Source organism: Hypanus sabinus, chromosome 4 (genome assembly GCF_030144855.1).
Source record: "Hypanus sabinus isolate sHypSab1 chromosome 4, sHypSab1.hap1, whole genome shotgun sequence".
Classification (NCBI taxonomy): domain Eukaryota; kingdom Metazoa; phylum Chordata; class Chondrichthyes; order Myliobatiformes; family Dasyatidae; genus Hypanus; species Hypanus sabinus.
Genome location: NC_082709.1, coordinates 101,091,555 through 101,114,474, shown reverse-complemented (window position 1 = coordinate 101,114,474; position 22,920 = coordinate 101,091,555). Strand labels below are relative to the sequence as shown.

At 39.7% G+C, this 22,920-nt stretch overlaps 1 protein-coding gene across 2 annotated transcripts in view; it reads left to right on the top strand.

Moving 5' to 3' along the window:
• LOC132393030 (cullin-4B-like) overlaps nt 1-22,920 on the top strand; it is an 89,624-nt gene that overhangs the window by 12,196 nt on the left and 54,508 nt on the right. For both annotated transcript variants that reach the window (XM_059967738.1, XM_059967739.1), the window contains exons 2-5: nt 1,476-1,591; nt 14,441-14,545; nt 19,964-20,032; nt 20,672-20,745. In XM_059967738.1, the coding sequence (XP_059823721.1) occupies nt 1,476-1,591; nt 14,441-14,545; nt 19,964-20,032; nt 20,672-20,745 (364 nt within the window). The remainder of the gene's footprint in view (nt 1-1,475; nt 1,592-14,440; nt 14,546-19,963; nt 20,033-20,671; nt 20,746-22,920) is intronic.

Sequence of the window (22,920 nt, the reverse complement as noted above, 5' to 3'; positions counted from 1 at the left end):
ATCCCCAACCTCACTACTACTGTTAGGTGGCCTGTACACAACTCCCACCAGCGTTTTCTGCCCCTTAGTGTTATGCAGCTCTACCCATATCGATTCCACATCCTCCAGGCTAATGTCCTTCCTTTCTATTGCATTAATCTCCTCTCTAACCAGCAATGCTACCCCACCTCCTTTTCTTTCCTGTCTATCCCTCCTGAATATTGAATATCCCTGGATGTTGAGCTGCCATCCTTGGTCACCCTGGAGCCATGTCTCTGTGATCCCAACTATATCATATTCATTAATAACTATCTTCACATTCAATTCATCCACCTTGTTACGAATGCTCCTCGCATTGTCACACAAAGTCTTCAGGTTTGTTTTTACAACATTCTTAGCCCTTATACAATTATGTTGAAAAGTGGCCCTTTTTGCTTTTTGCCCTGGATTTGCCTGCCTGCCACTTTTACTTTTCACCTTACTACTTTTTGCTTCTACACTCACTTTACACCCCTGTCTCTCTGCACTTGTTCCCATAAAGCCTCCTGAACAGCAGTAGCAAACGCTCCCCATAAGGCATTGGTTCCAGTCCTGCCCAGGGGCAGACCCGTCCTGTTTATACCAGTCCCACCTTCCCCAGAACTGGTTCCAATGCCCCAGAAATTTGAATCCCTCTGCCTTGCACCATTTTTCAAGCCACGTATTCATCTGAAATATCTTCCTATTTCTACTCTGACTAGCACGTGGCACTGGTAGTAATCCAGAGATTATTACCTTTGTAGTCCTACTTTTTAGTTTATCTCCTAACTCCCTAAATTCATCTTGTAGGACCTCATCCCCCTTTTTACCTATATCATTGGTACCTGTGTGCACCACGACCACTGGCTGTTCACCCTCCCATTCCAGAATGTCCTGCAGCCGCTCATAGACATCCTTGGCCCTTGCACCAGGGAGGCAATATACCATCCTGGAATCTCGTTTGCGGCCGCAGAAACGCCTATCTATTCCCCTTACAATCAAATCCCCTATCACTATAGCTCTCCCACTCCTTTTCCTTCCCTCCTGTGCCGCAGAGCCACCCATGGTGCAATGAACTCGGCTGCTGCTGCCTTCCCCTGATGAGACACCTCCCCCAACAGTATCCAAAACAGTATATCTGTTTAGCAGGGAGATGACTTCAGGGGACTTCTGTACTACCTGCCTACTGCTACGCTGTCTAGTGGCCACCCCTTCCCTTTCTGCCTGTGTAGCCTTTACCTGCGGTGTGGTCAACTCACTGTAGTTGATATTCTATAGATTTGCTGAAAAATGAATCTCAGTATTTATATGTAACTTGATAATGGAATTTACTGTGTGTGTTGACTTTCTTTTTCTGATTAGCTCTTCCTCCTGTTCCTCTGCTTGTTTCTATGGTGTATTTTCTATGATAGATAGAAAGCCATTGATGTTAGGCTCAGCTTTGCTGCTTTAATAAATTCCTGTTTGTCTTCTAATAGATAAACCAAAATTGCCTGACAGCTACACTCAGGACACGTGGCAGAAGCTTCATGAAGCAGTTGGGACCATTCAGAACAGCACCTCAATAAAATACAATTTAGAAGAACTTTATCAGGTAACACAGCACTCAAGACTGCTGTTAAGTTTGTTTGCCTCCAGGATTTATAAAAATTAAGTTTATCCATTCATTTAAAGTTTCCATGACTATATTAGACAATTTAATGTGGCTGTTGTAAAGGCCAGCAGGCATGGCTAGGTAAATATAGGCCAGTTAACCTAATGTCATTTGTAGGGATGTGTTTGGAAAAAAAACTGGGGGCAGGATTAATCTGTTCTTGGAAAATAGGAATAGCATGGCTTTGTTGTGAAGATCCTGTCTGACAATTTGATTGAATTTCTTTGAGATTGGATTGATGCCGGCAGTATGGTTGATATTGTTTGCATGGATTTCAGTAAATCCTTTGTCAACGTGGGAGACGGAGTCTAAAGATTAGACCCCATGGGATCCAAAACAAGTTCACAAATTGGATTTAAAGTTGGTTTGCTTATAAGAGCAGAGGGTGATGGTGGTTTTTGTGATTGAGTGCCCATGACTATCCTTCATATATAGCTCTTAAAATTGTGCTTTCACTGGATTATATTCTGATTAATGCTTTGATCCTCTATATTCAGAACTTTTTGTGGTCCTTTCATTGTCAACATGATAAGCAATGGTCTTTCATCTAACACTGTCAAGGCTGGGGCATTAGCTCTGCTATTTATTTTGGTCTTGCAGGGATATATCACATTAATTGTTTAAAATTAAGCATTGCTGATTTATTCAAAACTTAATTTAGTTTTCCAGTCAATCATAGCTAGATCATACCTCGTGCTTCCAAAGTTTGGTTTCTTTAGTTTTAAAAACATGGTTTCAGATTGACTTAAATTGCTTTCAAACATTACACAAAATCCCATCCCTTTATGACTAGGGTTTACTAATTAACTTTAACTACCATATTGTCAGTTTTATTGTTTTTCTTTGCACAGTAACATCTATAAAATAGTTCGTTCCTCTCTTGTTTTTTCAACATATTGATATAGAAAATCCTCATGCACAGTCTACAAGTTGGTCCTGTATACCAATTCTTCTGTGACTATTGGGTTAAATTTTTTTATATACATCTGTAATTTCTTGATTCACATCATGCCATGCATGCTTAGGAAGCTTGTTTTCTGCCTGTTGCTCACTGCAAACTAAATTGGCTTGATTTTCTGAGCAATAGTCCATCCTCCTCAGCGTATTTTATTCCATCTTTGAAATTGGGCCACCCCATCACTATTCATAGAAACATAGAAAACCTACAACACAATGCTGTGCCGAACATGGACTCACTTTAGAAATTACCTAGGGTTACCCATAGCCCTATTTTTCTAAGTTCCATGTGCATGTCCAGGAGTCTCTTAAAAGACCCTTTTGTACCTCCCACCACTACCGTCACTGGCAGCCCATTCCACCCACTCACCACTCTGCGTAAAAACCCCTGACATCTGCTGTGTACCTACTTACAAGCACCTTAAAACTGGGCCCTCTCATGCTAGCCATTCCAGCCCTTGGAAAAAGCCTTGGTCTATCCACATGATCAATGCCTCTCATCATCTTATATGCTTCTATTAAGTCACCTCTCATCCTCCGTCACTCCAAGGAGAAAAGGCCAAGTTCACTCAAACTTTTCTCATAAGGCATGCTCCCCAATCCAGGCAACATCCTTGTAAATCTCCTCTGCACCCTTTCTATGGCTTCCACATCCTTCTTGGTAGTGAGACGACTAGAACTGAGCACAGTACTCCAAGTGGGGTCTGACCAGGGTCCTATTTAGCTGCAACATTACCTCTCAGCTCCTAAATTCAATTCCATGATTGATGAAGGCCAATACACCGTATGCCTTCTTAACCACAGAGTCAACCTGCGCAGCTGCTTTGAGTGTCCTATGGACTTGGACCCCAAGATACCCTCTGATACTCCACACTGCCAAGAGTCTTACCATTAATACTATATTCTGCCATCATATTTGATCTACCAAAATGAACCACTTCACACTTATCTGGGTTGAACATCTGCCACTTCTCAGCCCAGTTTTGCATCCTATCAATGTCCCGCTGTAACCTCTGACAGCCCTCCACACTATCCAAAACACCTCCAACCTTTGTGTCATCAGCAAATTTACTAACCCATCCCTCCACTTCCTCATCCTAGTCATTTATAAAAGTCAGGATGAGTAAGGGTCCCAGAACAGATCCCTGAGGTGCACTACTGGTCTCTAACCTCCATCTACAACCACTCTTTCCTTCTGCGGACAAGCCAGTTCTGGATCCACAAAGCAAGGTCCCCTTGGATCCCATGCCTCCTTACTTTCTCAATAAGCCTTGTGTGGGGTACCTTATCAAATGCCTTGCTGAAATCCATACACTCTACATCTACTGCTCTACCTTCATCAATGTTTTTAGTCACATCCTCAAAAAATTCAATCAGGCTCGTAAGGCATGACCTGCCTTTGACAAAGCCATGCTGACTACTACTAATCATACTATACCTCTCCAAGTGTTCATAAATCCTACCTCTCAGGATCTTCTCCATCAACTTACCAACCACTGAGATAAGACTCACTGGTCTATAATTTCCTGGGCTACCCCTACTCCCCTTCTTGAATAGGGGAACAACATCTGCAACCCTCCAATCCTCTGGAACCTCTCCCATCCCCATTGATGATGCACAAATCATTGCTAGAGGCACGGCAATATTTTCCCTCGCCTCCCACAGCAGCCTAGGGTATGTTTCGTCTGGTCCCGGAGACTTATCCAACTTCTTGCTTTCCAAAAGCTCCAGCACATCCTCTTTCTAAATGTCTATATGTTCAAGCTTTTCAATCCACTGTAAGTCATCCCTACAATCGTCTGGATCCTTTTCCGTAGTGAATACTGAATTTATTAAGTACTTCTGCTATCTCCTCTGGTTCCATACACACTTTTCCACTGTCACACTTGATTGGTCCTATTCTCTCACATCTTATCCTCTTGCTCTTCACATACTTGTTGAATGCCTTGGGGTTTCTTTAATCCTGCTCGCCAAGGCCTTCTCATGACCCCTTCTGGCTCTCCTAATTTCATTCTTAAGCTCTTTCTTACTAGCCTTATAATCTTCTTGATCTCTATCATTACCTAGTTTTTTTGAACCTTTTATAAGCTTTCCTTCTTGATTAGATTTTCAACAGCCTTTATACCCCATGGTTCCTGCACCCTACTCTCCTTTCCCTGTCTCATTGAAACATACCTATGCAGAATCCCACACAAATATCTCCTGAACATTTGCCACATTTCTGCCATACATTCCCCTGAGAACATCTGTTCCCAACTTATGCTTCCAAGTTCCTGTCTGATAGCTTCTTATTTCCTCTAACTCCAATTAAACTCTTTCCTAACTCTCACCAATGCTATGGTAAAAGAGGTAGAATTGTGATCACAATCTCCAAAATGCTCTCCCACTGAGAGACCTGACATCTGACCAGGTTCATTTCCCAATACCAGATCAAGTACAGCCTCTCTTCTTGTTGGCTTAGCTACGTATTGTGTCAGGAAAGCTTCCTGAACAAATCTAACAAACTCCACCAGATCTGAACCCTTTGCTATAGGGAGATGCCAATCAGTATCTGGGAAATTAAAATCTCCCACCATGACAACCCTGTTATTATTACACCTTTCCAGAATCTGTCTCACTATCTGCTCTTCGATGTCCCTGTTACTGTTGGGTGGTCTATAAAATAACACCCAGTCGAGCTATTGGCCCCCCTCCTGTTTCTAACTTCCACCCACAGAGACTCAGTAGACAATCCCTCCATGATTTCCTCATTTTCTGCAGCCATGACGTGATCTCTGATCAGCAGTGCCATGCCTCCACCTCTTTTGCTTCACTCCCTGTCCTCTCTGAAACATCTAAAGCCTGGCACTCTAAGTAACCATTCCTGCCGCTGAGCCATCCCAGTCTCTATCATGCCCACAACATCATAGCCCAAGTACTGATCCATGCTCTAAGCTCATCGGCTTTATTCATGATGCTTCTGGCATTAAAATAGACACATTTCAAATCATCAGTCTGAGAGCATCCCTTCTCTATCAGCTGCCTATCCTCCCTTTTGCACTGTCTCCAAGCTTTCTCTATTTATGAGCCAACCAGCCCTTTCTCCTTCTCTTCAGTTTGGTTCCCACCCCCCAGCAATTCTAGTTTAAACTCTCCCCAGTAGCCTTCGCAAACCTCCCCATCAGGATATTGGTCCCCCTCAGATTCAAGTGCAACCCATCCTTTTTGTACAGGTCATATCTGCCCCAGACGAGGTCCCAATGAACCAGAAATCTGAATCCCTCAGCCACTCATTTATCATCTACCTCATTCTATTTCAATATGCACTGTCACATGGCACAGGCAGTAATCCCGAGATTACTACCTTTGAGGTCCTGCTTCTCAACTTCCTTCCTAACTCCTTGTAGTCTGTTTTCAGGACCTCCTCCCTTTTCCTACTTATGTCATTGGTACCAATATGTACCACAACCTCTGGCTGTTCTTCCCTCTTCAAGATATCGTATAATCGATCAGAAACATCCCGGACCCTGGCACCTGGGAGGCAAACTACCATCTGTGTTTCTTTCCTGTGTCCACAGAATCGCCTGTCTGACCCACTAACTATAGAGTCCCCTATTACTGCTGCCTTCTTCCTTTCCCTACCCTTCTGAACCACAGGGACAGGATCTGTGCCAGAAGCACAGCCACAGTTGCTTCTACCAGGTAGGCTGTCTCTTCCCCCCACCACCCCCCCAACAGTACTCAAACAGGAGAACTTATTGTTAAAGGGAACAGCCACAGGGGTATTCACTAGTATCTGACTCTTGCCCTTCCCCCTCCTGACTGTTACCCACTTATTTGTCTCCCAAGGCCCCGGTTTGACTATTTGCCTATAGCTGCTCTCTATCACCTCCTTACTTTCCCTGACCAGACGAAGGTCAAGAGCTGCATCTCCAGTTCCTAGCCCGGTCCCTAAGGAGCAGCAGCTCGACAAACCTGGCACATATGTGGCCATCTGGGAGGCTGGGAGTCCCCCAGACTTCCCACATCTGACACGCTGTACAGTACACTGGCCTCACAGACATACTTCCTGTTTTATCCCTCACAGGTAACTTACCTCGCCTCGACCTGTTATCGACAAAGCCCTACCACCCTGCCTCAGATCACTCCGTCGATGACCACTCCGCTAGGCCGTGTCTCTCTTTTGTGCCTGAACCTTCCCTGCTATCTAATTCACGATTGGTGCTCCAGCTATAGCTGCTGATAGGCCACGTACAATGGGCAAATACTCTCAAAGTTCCCTTTTTAAGTAACTGCTGGCGACCTGCGAGAAATCCCTCTTGGTAAAGCTCTGTTGACACCACTGATAGGCCACGTACAATCTCTTCAGTTTAAGTATCCAGGAATGTTTAATTCCCAACCTTGGTCGCTTTGTAGTCATATTTCAGTAATGGCTGATAGATTTTTTAAAAATGTATCTGTGGCATTTACACTTGTACTCAGAGCTTTTAGATAGCAAATCTTCATTTTTGTGTTTGCTCTAATTAGTAGTAGATCCTTGTGTTTTTATGCACTGTCCCTGATGGTCTCAGGTTATCATTACTGATGTTGCTATTCTTTATGCAAGCCCGTAAGACTTGAGAACAGAATTAAGCCATTTGGCCTGTTATGGCCGATTTATTTTTACCCCTCAACCCCATTCACCTGCCTTCTTTCTTTTTCTTTTTAAATCTTTTTATTAGTTTTAAACAAACATAAATGAAACATGAATACAAAATGTTTGAGAGTACATAATTAATAGTTTAAATAGACATTCAGATATGTCATAATAAAAATATATAACCTCTCAAACCCAGAACATTAATGAACAAAGAAGTAAAAAGGGAAAAAAAAAGAAAAACCCCCAAAAAAAAGAGAGAGAAAAAAAGCAAAAAAAAAAACACTAACCAACATGGGCTATTGAATAATATTAAGTACATATACAGTAGTGCCAGTAACTCCGAACCTCCATCCAATTGATTAAGGATAATATAAGTAAGGTTTAGGAAAAGACAATTCAACTCGTGAAAATGTTGATAAATGGTCTCCAAGTTTCTTCAAATTTAACTGAAGGTTCAAAAACCACACTTCTAATTTTTTCTAAACTCAAACAAGAAATAGTTTGAGAAAACCACTGAAATACAGTTGGAGGATTAATTTCTTTCCAATTCAATAAAATAGATCTTCTAGCCATTAATGTAACAAATGCAATCATTCATTGAGATGAAGCAGATAAACGATTATTATCCGTCATTGGTAAACTGAAAATTGCAGTGAAAGGATGCAGTTGAAAATTAATATTTAAGACTTTTGAAATAATACTGAAGATATCTTTCCAATAATTTTGTAAACAAGGACAAGACCAGAACATATGAGTCAATGAAGCAACAGCAGAATGACATCTATCACAGGTTGAGTTAAGATGAGAATAAAATAGAGCCAGTTTATCCTTAGACATATGAGCTCTATGTACAACCTTAAATTGTATTAGGGCATGACTAGTACAAACAGAGGACGAATTTACCAATAATAAAGTTTTTTCCCATTGCTCAGTAGATATAGGACAATGCAACTCTTCTTGCCATTCCTTCTTAATTTTTTCTGATACATCTAACTGTAAATTCATGATCTTATAAATGATGGCTACTAAACCCTTTTGATAAGGATTAAGAGCTAAAATTCTATCTGTAATGTCCAATGGACATTCTTTCGAAAAAGACTGTAACTCATTATATAAAAAATTTCTAACTTGCAAATATCTAAAAAAATGGGTTTTAGGTAAATTATATTTATTAGATAGCTGTTCAAAGGACATAATGTTATCATCCAGAAACAGATCACGAAAACATGTTATACCTTTTGTTTTCCATAAAAGAAAAGCTTGATCCATAGATGAAGGCCGAAAAAAATAATTAGATGTTATAGGACATGATAAAATAAATTTATTCAAACCAAAAAATTTACGAAATTGAAACCAAATTCGTAATGTATATCTGACTATAGGATTAGTTTATCTGTTTATTCAATTTGAATAAAGAAAAAGGAAGTGAAGATCCTAAGATTGAAATCAATGAAAAATCTTGCACAGATTTACATTCCAAATTTACCCATTGTGGGCAAGTAGCTATAGTCCATTCTTGTGTCCAGAATATTAAATACCGTATATTGGCTGCCCAATAGTAAAATCTTAAGTTTGGTAAAGCCAAGCCGCCATCCTTCTTAGGCTTCTGTAAATATTTTTTACCCAATCTAGGATTTTTGTTCTGCCACAAATAAGAAGATATTTTAGAGTCAATAGTATCAAAAAAAGCTTTAGGAATAAAAATTGGTAATGCTTGAAATAAATATAAGAATTTAGGTAGTATCATCATCTTAATAGCATTAACTCTACCAACCAATGACAAAGATAGTGGAGACCACCTAATAGCAAGTTGCTTAATTTGATCAATTAAAGGTAAAAAGTTAACCTTAAATAGATCTTTGTTTTTTAGTAATTTTAATACCTAGGTAAGTAAAATAATCTGTAACAATTTTATATGGTAAATGTTTATAAATTGGAACTTGCATATTTAATGGAAATAGTTCACTCTTGTTAAAATTCAATTTATAACCAGAAAAATTACTAAATTGAGCAAGCAAAGACGAAATAACAGGGATAGATTCTTCAGGGTCAGATATATATAATAACAAATCATCAGCGTACAATGATACTTTATACATCCTCTCTGCACGGGTAATACCCAGAATATTAGGTGATTCACGAATAGCTATAGCCAACGGTTCTAAAGCAATGTCAAATAGTAAAGGACTTAAAGGGCAACCTTGCCTTGTACCACGAAATAGCTGAAAAAAAGGGGATTCTTGATTATTGGTAAAAACCGAAGCTAAAGGTTTATGGTATATTAATTTAATCCATGATATAAATTTTGAACTAAAATTAAATTGTTGCATTGTAGTAAATAAATATGGCCATTCAACTCTATCAAATGCTTTTTCAGCATCAAAAGAAATAACTCATTCTGGTATTTTAGATGAAGAATTATAAATAATATTAATTATTTTTCTAATGTTAAAAGATGAATAGCGATTTTTAATAAATCCAGTCTGATCTTCAGAAATAATTTGAGGTAATATATTTTCTAATCTAATAGCCAAAATTTTACTGAAAATCTTAAAATCCATATTTAATAAGGATATAGGTCGATAGGATGCACATTCAGTAGGGTCTTTATCTTTTTTAAGAATTAAAGAAATAGAAGCTTCATAAAAAGATTGTGGTAGTTTACCTACACTTAATACATCTTCAAAAATTTTACAAAGCCAAGGAGAAAGTATAGAAGAAAAAGATTTTAAAAATTCTACAGGAAAACCATCTGGACCAGAAGCTTTACCAGAATTCATTGAAAAAATAGCCTTTTCTATTTCAGATTCCGTAATAGGTGTATCTAAAATTACATTATCCTCAACAGTTACTTTTGGAATATTCAATTTCCTTAAAAATTTATTTATTATAGAAGAGTCCTTAGTGAATTCTGATTGATATAAGGAGTTATAAAAATCTTGAAAGGTTCTATTTATCTCTTTGTGATCGATCGTCAGAGTACCATCTTGTTTACGAATTCTAGTAATCTGTCGTTTATCCGAAACAATTTTCAATTGGTTAGCCAATAATTTACCAGACTTATCTCCATGCATATAGAATTGAATTTTTGATTTAATTAACTGACTTTCAGTCGAAGAGGATAATAATAAACTATGTTCCATTTGAAGTTCCACTCTTTCTTTATAAAGTTCTTTACTAAGAGTCTTTGAATAAATTTTATCAATTGCTTTGATTTTATCAACTAATGTTAATATTTTAGAATTAGTTCGTTTCCTAACTCCAGCAGAGTATGAAATAATCTGTCCACGAATATATGCTTTAAAAGTATCCCACAAAATTCCACTAGAGATCTCTACTGTAGAATTTGTTGCGAAAAACAAATCAACTTGTTGTTTAATAAAGTTAACAAAGTCTAAATCCTGCAATAAAATAGGATTAAACCTCCAAAATTTAGTATTGATATATGAATCCGTTATTTTAATAGATAACTTCAGAGGTGCATGATCAGATATGGTAATACAGTCATATTTACAGTCAGTAACATCTGTGAGTAAATGGTGATCAATGAAAAAGTAATCAATTCTTGAGTAATTATGATAAACATGGGAAAAGTATGAAAACTCTTTGTCATTAGGGTGTAGAAAATGCCAAATTTCACAAATAGCTGAATCAATCATAAAAGAGTTAATAAGAGAAGCCGATTTATTCGGAAGAGCTTGGGTAGGCTTGGATCTATCCATCACAGGGTTTAAACAACAGTTAAAATCCCCACCCATTATCAGTCTATATTGATTCAGATTAGGAAAAGATGTAAATAAGCATTTAAAAAATTCAGGACAATCAGTATTTGGAGCATAAACGTTAACTAAAACAACTTTTTGATTGAAAAGTAGACCAGTAATAAGCAAAAATCTACCTTGTGGAGCTGAAATTGTTTCATGATGTATAAAAGAAGTTGATGAGTCTATAAAAATAGAAACACCTCTTACTTTGGCTTGCGAATTTGCGTGATACTGTTGGCCCTCCCAAAACCTATAAAAACATTGACTATCCACCTTCCTTACATGAGTCTCCTGCACAAAAATAACATTGGCATTCATTCTATGGAATACTTTGAATTTTTTTTTCCATTTGATCGGATGATTTAAACTATTAGTATTCCAAGAAACAAAATTAATAATCCTATCCATATTGACAATATTTATTGCAGTTAACACATAAGTTTAAAAAAAAGTGAACTCATGAACCCGGAAGAAGGAAGTGAGTTCAAGGAGAAACCGGAAGTCACGGCACTGCAACCATTTTTGTAGTTTCATATAGGCCCATGAAATAAAACTATGCAAAAAGCAAGCAAATAGAAAAAAAAGAAAAAGAAAAATCCCCCTCCCTCCACCCTCGAAACCCCAGGAAAAAAGCCAAACAGAGGCAAGCAGGCAATCTAATACTAAAATTACCCCCGTGTCTCAGGATGGCAACTCAGACAAAAAAAAATTGAAAAAAATACAAACAACCCATATTACAAGAAAGGATTAATATAACAAAAGTTAAAAGATAAAATTAGTATTATATATATATAACAGAAGGGTTAAAAAGATTAAATTGATAAAACCCGTAAATAAATACTACTAAATTAGTATTTTAAATGAGAGTTTAAAACTTTCAAACTCATCAAAACGGATATGACGTTCCAAGCACTAAAGTCTGTCGGGAAGAAGAAACGCCATTTTATTATTATTTTTTTAAAATCTTAATATTTAAATGTTAAAAATATAAAAAAAAGCTTATACAAACTTTAAAAAAGGAACCCTAATCAGTTATTTTCAAGGTTAATAGATTAGTAAAATATAAAAAAATAAAATCAGAATTTTACAATATATAAAAAATACATGTCAGCCATACCTAAAAAAAAAACCCATCATTCTGTAAGAGATCGAAATTTATAGACTAATTATTACATTAGTCAATGCGATAGAGTGTCATTGTTCCAAAAAACTTTGAGCATCCACTGGAAATTTAAACAGCCGAACAGTCCCGTCTTCAGAAGTAACCCTCAAATGTGCTGGAAATAACAGCGCTTGCTTGTAGCCTTCCTGGTGAAATTTAGACATAACCGGTCTAAAAGCCATTCTTGCCCTTAAAACTTCAGGGCTATAATCTTCCAAAATACGAAATTTGAATTCTTGAAAGTTAATCATACCCTTTTTCCGAGCGGCTCGAATCAGTCGCTCTTTGATATGAGGGTAATGGATCCGGAGAATTACATGCCGTGGTTTGTCTGAATCAAAATGATAGTGAGAGACACGGTGAGCACGATCGATTATTGGAGGAGAGTCCAGAACTTCTGAACCAAAAACATCCATTAGAAGTTTAGAAAAGACAACGGTAAGATCACCGCTCTCAAACTTTTCCAGAATCCCTATTAGCCGAAGATTTTGTCTTCGAGAGCGATTTTCAAGATCAATAATTTTAGATTTATAATGATCCATCTGTTGAGAAGCCGAAGCTTGCTCTTGTTACAAAGTTTCGATAATATGTTCTTTCGTCCGAGTGGCTTCTTCAAGTACCAAAATACTTGCTTGTTGTTTTTGTAGTTCCAGTGAAAGCGTTTTAAGTTCTCCTTCGAATGATTTTAAACGCTCATCAAACGCAAAAAGCTGTTCGGTAACTTTTCTCTCCAGACCCACAAATTTATCTTCTATAAGCTTCACAATATTTTCTAAAGTTATCAGTTCTTTCGTCTGTTTCGATTCTTTTGCTTTAGACATTTCAGTGAGTTGAAAATAGATCGAATAGTTAAAAAGAAAAATTCTATATATTTAAACCCCTTTAGAATAAGTAAAAAAAGATCATTTAAGGGGTGTTTGTAGGGTGTTTGTAAAATGACGTAAAAGGTTTGGAGCAAAGCCAAAAGCGGTTTACTCCATAAGCGCCATCTTGAGACCTCCCCACCTGCCTTCTTTGTGTAACCTTAAATGCCCTTACTAATCAAAAACCGCTTTAAATATAACCAATTACTTGGCTTCCACTGCTCTCTCTGGCAGTGAATTCCTCAGAGCACCATCCCCTGACTGAGGCAAAATACATACTCAGTTTGTCTGCCATTTCTTTTTCCTCTATTATTACCTATCCTTGACAAAGGCCCACATGGAAGACTCATCAAAAGGTTTGCCCTCATAAGATCCAAGGAAAGCTACCAAATTTGGATGCAAAGTAGGCTTGCTTGGTAATAAAAGATAGATAGTGATGATTGATTTTTGTGATTAAAGAGTGTGGCCAGCAGTGTACCCCAGGTATTGATGTTGGACCTCTCTCTGTTCATTTTATTGATGGCTTTGATATAAATGATATAAAAGGTATGATTAGCAAGCTTGTAAATAAAATGAAAATTGTTGGTGGTGATATTATGGAGTAGTTTTAGTCTTTTAGCTGTTCCTCAAGTTTGCATTTGGCCTCACACTGACAGAGCAGAAGGCCAAGGATAGACAGGTTGGTGTGGGAATGGGGAGGGAAGTTGAAATGGCTTGCAACTGAGAGCTCAAGATTTACAAGGTGCTGATACTTGGCTAAGTGTGCCATCTCTGGTCTCACTGATTTAAAGGGATGTTGCACCTCCTACAATTGCAGGGTAAAGTGTTCCTTCATCTCTTTCCTCACCACCACCGTAGCATCTAAGCAGCCCTTCATGTGTCCCTTCGACTGCAATCAGTGAGACCAAACAGGGATTGGGCAGGGATGAATGTAGCAGTGAGTCATAGAGAGAACAGAAAGGATGGGAGGGAAGATGTGGCTGGTGGTGTGATCACATTGTAGCTGCAGAGCTAACACAAAGAATGTGCAGGATGCAGACACAGGGATGGTGAAAGATAAAGGAACTCCACCTCTGTTGTGCCTTGGGATGGTACACTGAGAGCAAAAGTGTGAGAATTGTAGGTAATGCAGCTGAGGACTCCGCCAGTTACAGTAGAGGCAAAGCCACATTTTCTAAGAGAGGACAGCATTTTAGCTGGAAAAGAAAGCTTCATTTGAGAACAGATACAACAGAGAAAGAGAAATTGAGAGAATAGGATGGCATCCTTACAGCAAATGTCAGTGGATAATTAGTCTCCTGAGATGGAGATAGATCCAGAAGGGGTAGAGGACAGTTCGCGTAACTGTTAGTATTTTGTATATCTCAGAGCACAGTGAGATTGAAATTTTGTTCATGTGTTGATTCACTTTTCTGTTACACACAGGCTGTTGAGAATCTGTGTTCTTATAAGGTGTCAGCAACACTGTATAAACAACTTCGACAGGTGTGTGAAGACCATGTCAAGGCAAAGATTCAACAATTCCAAGAATATCCTTTTATTTGACTGTGAGTTTACCTTGCCCTCAGGGTCAGATACGTTTCATTTTTGTTTGTATTGTGTTGAATCTCAGATAAGTACAATTATTGCAGATCATTGAAAAGTACATCAGTGACTGTTAAAGTTCTCCACATTCAAGTAAGGTGCTGCTTTAAATGTTATGCGTTCCTTTTGATTCTTATTATCTAAGCAGCTTTTACCACCAGAGCAAGAATTTCATTTACCACCACTGAACATCATTGCTTTCACAGAGCACAATAGTATTCACAAGTGTAATCTTACATTGTACCTACCACAATCTAGCTGGTGACTAGTGGCTTTGTAGAAGTACTTAGACAGTTTAAGAGAATGGGAAAAGAAGTGGCAGATGGAATATAGTGTAGGGAAATATATGGTCATGCATTTTGGTAGAAAGAATAAAGGTGTAGACTATTTTCTAAATGGAAAGAAAATTCAGAAATCTGAGGTGCAAAGAGACTTGGAAGCCCTCATGCAGGATTCCTTAAAGGTTGAGTTGGTGGTGAGGAAGGCAAATGCAAAAATAGCATTTATTTCGAGAGGATCAGAATGTTAAAGCAAGGATGTAATGTTGAAGCTTATAAGATGTTGGATTTCTCAGCCTTAGCTTCATTTAATTAATTAATACCACTTCCCTTGGTCAGACTGCACTCGGAATATTGTGAGCAGTTTTTGCCCCCTTATCTAAGAAAGGATGTACTAGCGATGGAAAAGGTCCAAAAGAGGTTCACAAGAATGAACCCAGGAATGAAAGAATTGTGGGAATGCTTGATGGCTCTGGACTTGTTTTCACTGGAGTTGAGGAGAATGAGGGAAGATCTCATTGAAGCCTATGGAATATTGAAAGACCCAGATAGAGTGGACATGAAAAAGATGTTTCCCATAGTGTGGGGGGGGGTGGTCTAGGACCAGAGGGCATAACCTTAGAATATAAGGAAAGTGGTACTGATTAATTTGATGAAGCTACAGCTGAGAAATCTCTGGGTCCTGATTGTCTTCATCCGAGGGTCTTACAAGAAATGACTAACATGAAAGTTGACACCTTGATTTAAATTTCCTAAATACCTGAGAAATGGAGATGAATCCATTAGATTGGAAAAACGGTGTAATTCCTTTATTAAGAAAAAGAGGAAAATAGAAAGCAGGAAACTACAGGCCAGCTAATTCAACTGTCAGTTATAGGTACAGTTCCTCATTAGGTTTTGAATACCCTGTACATACAAATGAGTGTTAATGAAGCTGGTAAAGTGAATGAGTTTGGCTTTGCTGCAATATTTGGTTGCAAGATTGAGCCAAGCAGTGTTGAGTAGGCTTGCTATCTCTCTCATTGAATCAATGAGATGGACTGGTTGCCTTTCTATCCATGTGTCTGTTCTCCAATCACAGCTGTTCCTGTGATCCTCTCCCACACACTGCTATGGTTAATTTACGGTTTATTTCTGACTTACTGATAGTTCAGGTTATGAACTGGAGACTATCTGTAAGATGTTAGAAACTATAATTAATGCGCTTATACCAGAGTTATTGTTTTAAAAAAAATTGATAAGTCAGTATAATTTTGTGAAAAACAAACCATGTTTGGCCAATTCTTTTTAAGCTTTTTGAAGAAATAACACATGGATGTACTTAGATTTCCAGAAAGTTACTGCAGGAAAATAAGTATTGGCAGGGTGAGAAGACTGGCTAATGATGAGGAACCAGAGAAAGTACAAATCACTCTTTTCTGCTTGACAAGATGTGACAAGCAGTGTGTCATTTGGATCAGTGCTGGAGCCTCAGCTCTTAATAACCTGAATGAATGCAGCAAAGGCATGGTTGCTGATGACACAAGTGAGTACAAAAGAAAGTTGGGGCGAGGCAATGGAAATCTGTAGAGGCATGTAGATACATCAAGTGAGTGGGCAAATGTTAGCCAAATGGAGTTTCAGTTTCTTCCCACAATCCAAAAACATAACAGTTGGTAGGTTAATTGGTCATTGTAAATTGTCTAGGGTTAAATCCAGGGATTGCTAACAACGTGGCTCGAAGGACAGGAAAGCCGTATTCTGCACTGTATCTCAATAAATAAATGTCATCATTTGTAAGGGGAATTAAATACAAAAGTGGGGAGGTAATGCTTCAGTTATATAGGGCATTAATTGGACCACTTCTCAAATACTCTCTATACTAGTGATCTTATTTAAGGAATGGTGTTGGAAATAGTTCAAAGAAGTTTTAAGAACTGATGTGTCTTACGTGGAAAGGTTTGTCAGATAAGGCTTGTTTAGAAACGTCACACGGGCCTTAACTGAGATAAGATCCTGAGGAGTCCTGATAACTGAAATACATCAGAATCAGGTTTAATATCACAGGCACATGTCTTGAGATCTATGGTACTTTGCAATATATAGTAATAAAAACTAAGTTACTGTAAGATATGTACATAAATGTATTTAAAAATTGAAATAAGTAGTGCAAAAAAAAAAGTAGTGAGGTAGTGTTAATGGGTTATTTAAAGTAAAATTGGATAGGTATATGAACAGGAAAGAAATGGAGGGTTATGGGCTGAGTGTGGGTCAGTGGGACTAGGTGAGAGTAAGCGTTCGGCATGGACTGGGGCCGAGATGGCCTGTTTCAGTGCTGTAATTGTTATATGGTTATGTGGTTTAATGTCCATTCAGAAATTGGATGGCAGAGGGGAAGAAGCTGTTCCTGAATGGTTGAGTGTGTTCTTTCAGGCTGCTGTAACTCCTCCTTGATAATAGCAATGAGAAGAGGGCATGTCCTTGGTGACGGGAGTCCTTAATGCATCACCACTCGATGATGTCCTGGATGCTGGGAAGGCTGGTGCCCATGATAGAGCTGAATAGTTTACAACTTCTTGCAGCTTATTTTGCTTTCGTGCAGTGGGACCCCACTCCCTCCCAATACCAGACGGTGATGTAGCCATTTAGGATGCTCTCCACAGTACATCTGTAGAAACTTGCAAATGTCTTTGATGACATACCAATTCTCCTCAAACTTCAAATGAAATATAGCCACTATCACGCCTTCTTTCTAACTGCATCTATATGTTGAGCCCAGGATCGACCCTCAGGGATGCGGACACCCAGGAATTTGAAAATGTTCACCTTTTCCACTTCTGATCACTGGTGTGTGTTCCCTCATCTTACCCTTTCTGAAGTCCACAATCAATTCTTCAGTCTTACTGACATTGAGAGCAAGGTTGACGCTGGGCGATCATGGCCTCAATACTTCTGCAATTGGTCTTTACGAGTATTTCAGTGTGAGGCACCCGCTCACACCAGGTAATTCCCAGGATGCAGTGAAGGCAGCTTATGTGGAAGCTACCCAAGTTTCACAGCTGTAAAAGAGGGTGGTGACACAGATCGCTTGGTATACAGCGACCTTTGTGGAGGGATGAAGGCTCCTGTTCTGAAAGACTGTACGCTGGAGTCTCCCAAAGGCAGCTGATGCCTGTTTAATGCAGCTCTGGGTGTTGTTGTCAATGCTGCTATCCTCAGAGAGAATGCTCCCCAGATACTTGAAAGATGGCACTACTGACAGCGTCAGCTGCAGTGGCTGAGGTATGTGATAAGGATGCCCCCATGTCGGCTACCCCGCAAAGTATTATACGGCCAGCTACATCATGGTCAACGCTGAGCTGGAGGGCCGAAGAAGTGCTATAAGGATCAGATGAAGAACGCTTTCAGGAAGTGCAAGATCTGACCTGAGGACCTGGAGTATGTTGCTGCTGACCATAACACTTGGAGACAGTTGTGTAGGGATGGGTTTCATATTCTGGTGATGGAAAGAACAACCAGAAGACAACGGAAGAGAGCCAGGAGAAATGCAGCCATGGTTGCCATCACTATCACCACTACTACATATACATGTCCCACCTGCAATAAAACTTGTGGGTCCAGGATAGGACTGTATAGTCATCAAAGATCTCACCATTAAAGGAGTGGATGTCCTCATCGGGTTCTGATGGACAACTGAAGAAGATGAGAGAGCAAGATTGTTTTCTGCGACACCACTCTACCAGCTGATTTATCTCACTCCTGTATGCCTTCTTGACACTATCTGAAATTCTGCCAACAATAGTTGTGTCATCAGCAAATACATAAATGACATTTCATCTGTGCCTAGCCATCCAGTCATGGATGTAGAGAGGATAGAGCAGTGGGCTAAGCACACATCTTTGAGGTGTGTTGATGTTGATTGTCAGTGAGGTAGACCTGTTGTGGCAGTAGGCCAATTGCAGTGGGTCCAGGTCCTTACTGAGGCAGAGTTACTAACCATAATCAACCTCTCAAAGTATTTCATCACCGTAAATGTGAGTGCTCCTGGAAAACAGTCATTAAGACGGCTCACCAGGCTTTTGGACATTAATATGATTCTTGCCCTTTTGAAGCAGGTTAGAACTACCAACTAGCAATGAGGGATTGAAAATGTCTTTAAACATACCCGCCAGTTGGTTGGCACAGGTTTTCAAAGCCCTACCATGTACACCATTGGAACCTATTGCCTTGCAAGGGTTTACCCTCTTGAAAGCCTTTCTGACATCCACCTCCAAGACAGAGATCACAGAGTCACTGATGCTGTAAGGATCCTCAGAGCTGTCATTTTAATCTCTTTTTCAAAACAAGCATAAAAAACAGTGAGCTCATCTGGAAGTGAAGCATCACTGCCATTCATGATGTTAGATTTCACTTTGAAGGAAGTAATGGGCTGCAAACCTTGCCAGAGTTGACGTGCATTCGATGCTGCCTCTAACCTAATTTGGAATTGTTCTTTTGCTCTTGAGGTAGTCCTCAGTAAGTCACACCTGTCCACCTCCTAGAATCCTGGTCTTGAATGCCACAGATCTAGCCCTCAACAGGCTACAAATCTCCTGGTTCATATCCAAGGCCTTTGATTCAGGTATGTACGGTATGTTCTTGTAGGCATACACTTCTCCACAAAGGTTTTAATGAAGTCAGTGAAAACTGTCGTATTCATTCAGACTTGAGAACAAAGATGAATCCCAGACCACCCCGACTCAAAGCAGTCCTGTAAGTGCTTCCTCTTGTGGGAGAATCTTGCACTGCATTCATGGTGTAAAAAGAAATTGTTGACTACGATAAAACTTTTTTTTGTCTCTGAAGACCATGAGTCTGGAAATCAGAGGAACAGACAGTGAAGGTAGGGGCAGTGAATATACTTGGGGTCGAATTAGGAAAGCAAGTGATGACGTTGTTAGGTTCTGATTGATTCGACCATGATTTTGTTAAATGACAGAGCAGACAGGATTCATGTTTGATTAAAAGCTATCTTCTTTAACGATTCTGCAAATACTCTGCCTATAGATTGTTCCAAGCATACTCTTGTTATTATGCTGCTGCCTATTCCTTAACCTTGTTTTCCACAGATTCACTGGATAGCAGTTTGTTTTTGAAAAAAATTAACAAATGTTGGCAGGATCACTGTCAGCAAATGGTAAGTTGGTCATCCGTGAATGAGTTTCTGTTCTCAGCAAATGTTTTGCCTTTTGTTTTTGAATACAGTAATATTTACTTGTTCCTGATTATACACTTAGTGGCCAGTTTATTGGGTACTTCCTATAACTAATAATGTGGCCACTGACTGTATGTTCATGGTCTTCTGCTACCATAACCCATCCATTTCAAGGTTTGACATGTGCATTCGGAGGTGCTTTCACTATTGTGACATGTGGTTATGTGAATTGCTATCACCTTTATGTCAGCTTGAACCAGTCTGGCCACTGGCCATTCTCCTCTGACCTCTCCAATTGATAAGATGTTTCTGCCCATAGTACTGCCGCTCACTGGATGTTTTCTGTTTTTCACATCATTCTATGTAAACTCTGGAGCCTGTTGTGCGTGACAATCCCAGGAGATCAGCAGTTTCTGAGATTCTCAAACCACCCTGGCTGACACCAATAATTATCCACAGAAAAAATCACATTTTTCCCAATTCTGATGTCGGGTCTGAACAACAACTGAACCTCTTGAGTTGCTGTCACGTGATTGGCAGGTTAGATGTAAGCATTAACAAGCAGATGTGCCTAATATGCCACTGAGTATCTTTGTTTTTGACATTTCTATTTATCTGCAGATAATGATCAGGAGCATTTTCCTGTTTCTTGACCGAACTTATGTCCTCCAGAGTTCAATGCTTCCATCTATCTGGTGAGTAAGCAGCGTGTCTTTGATTTGATTTGTCTGTTAACTGTGGGTTTTGAACACACATACTTAACATCTGTATGCACATTATTATCCAGTCATCTGCCTACCATGGGATAAGTGATTTATGTTGTACTCTGGCTTTTCTTTTCAAAACAATTATAAAATCAATTATGCTGCTCATTTTTTTGACTTCTTGTCTGGTTCAAAATATCTTATCTTGAAGTTTAATCACACTGAAGTAGCTACACAAATGCAAATTGTCGAGCCAATTCCTTCTAGACCTGCACTTTGGTTTTGATCCGAAATGTCAACAATCCCTTTCGCCGACTTGATACTACTTGACCCTCTGAGCAGATGGTTACTCCAGATTCCAGCATCTCCAGTCTTTTGACTCCTTCCAGATAGGATCTCATTGTGGCTCTGAAGTATTGATGCTGTTATTTATGGGAGCCCACTTGAGACACAAGGTTCATTCTAAGGTACTTTACCCTTCTGACATTTGGAACAGTTTGCTGTAACAGACCTCTTCACAGCCTCTCAGTCTAGCTTCTCCAGCTCTTCAGTGTAACTCATCCCAAAATTGAACTGGTAAATCTCTTCATCCTCTTCTGTCGTCACATTTCCTAGTTTGGTGCCGACAAACAGATTTAGCAAATCCATATTAAAAAAACATTGACTTCCTTAGATTTGTTCTTTATGTATCTATACTTTATGCTTCTATTATTAACTGTGTGAAATATACCTGTAACCCTCAGGTTCAGCTGGTGGATTAATCTAAGGGGAGACAGCCCCCGGCCCGGCCAAACTTAAGGAATCTTTATTGGGTGGATGCTGTGTGATGTGTCCCCTGTTACAAATTAGCACCATGAAATAACAAACAGTACACAATATGCAATTAACTATTGAGCTTTGTAATTCTTATGGTTAGTAAAGAAACAAAAAAGGAAGAGGGCCCATTCTCAGGAAACAGTCTAATGCGCAATGTTGGGGCTCATGATTTTGTCTGTTCGTTCCCCATTGACCTCTTCTGACTGTGGCCGACCCTTGGACTCTTGCTCCGTCCACTCCATCAAGCAGTCTACCAACTCTCTCCATTTGAGTCTTCTCTCTTCATCTCTTGCCGACAAAAGACCATGAATCCTTTCTTTCAGACCCATAAGAAAGAAACAACATGCCTCTCATTGGATGGCACACATTCCAAAGCCCCTGTTATCTCTAATCATAACCCAAACACTGCTGCTACAGAGAAACCATTATATTAGCAGTGAAACATTACAGTGCGCTACACTCTTCCCCCTCCCCCAACCAAATTTAGTCACATCCTCATGACATTGAGATAATTTGCCAACCCTTCCTGCAAAACACCAAGTCCAACACAGGTGTGAAAGGCAGTGACATAGCTGCCCAAAATTGTAATGGTCACACTCTGTTCCCCTGGTGTTATATAGGCCAGCCTATCCGGTGATCTCCTAATTCTCTGAGACCTCCATTCCCCCTCACCTAATTCTTCAGGTTCCGACACTACTGGGGATACTTCTGGTATCTGGCAAGGCTTCACCCGGCCTCTCACTTGTGCCCAGCGGCAACTCGGACCCCTCTGTCCTGTGACCAACCCCCTCTTCATCCCTTGCAGGGTCTCATTGTCACACAGGCTGTCCACAGATAGCCTCCCCACCCTCCAATTTCACCTGACTCAGCAGGAGAAGGGCTGGAAGTCTCTTCCTCAATCGATGGGGAGTTAGCAAAAGGCAGCATATACCACACCTTCCGAATCAGTATCCCTCTCAGGTGGGGGCCAGCTTAAACTCTCCTGCTATGGGCCCTGCAGATACGACACACTTCTGCAGAGTCCTCATTAGGTGTAGGCTCTGGATCTACCTACACCTCTTGTTCTGGGGCAGCAGGTTCCAATGGAGAATCTTGACAGGCCCATTCCCATCCTCTGGTTTCACCCAGAAAACTGGCAGGTTTGGCACCTGACTCACCACCACATAGGGGCGCCCAGCAGTCAGCCAACTTATGCTTCCCAAGTAGCCCCAAATTCCTTCTGAGGACTCAGTCTCCCAGCAGGAGTTGGGAGAACCTCACCTGTTGATCGTACCTCCTCTTATTTCCTTGATTCTGCTTGGCAGCCACGGCCTCAGCTAATTCATAAGCCCTTTTCAGCTCTCTTCTCAT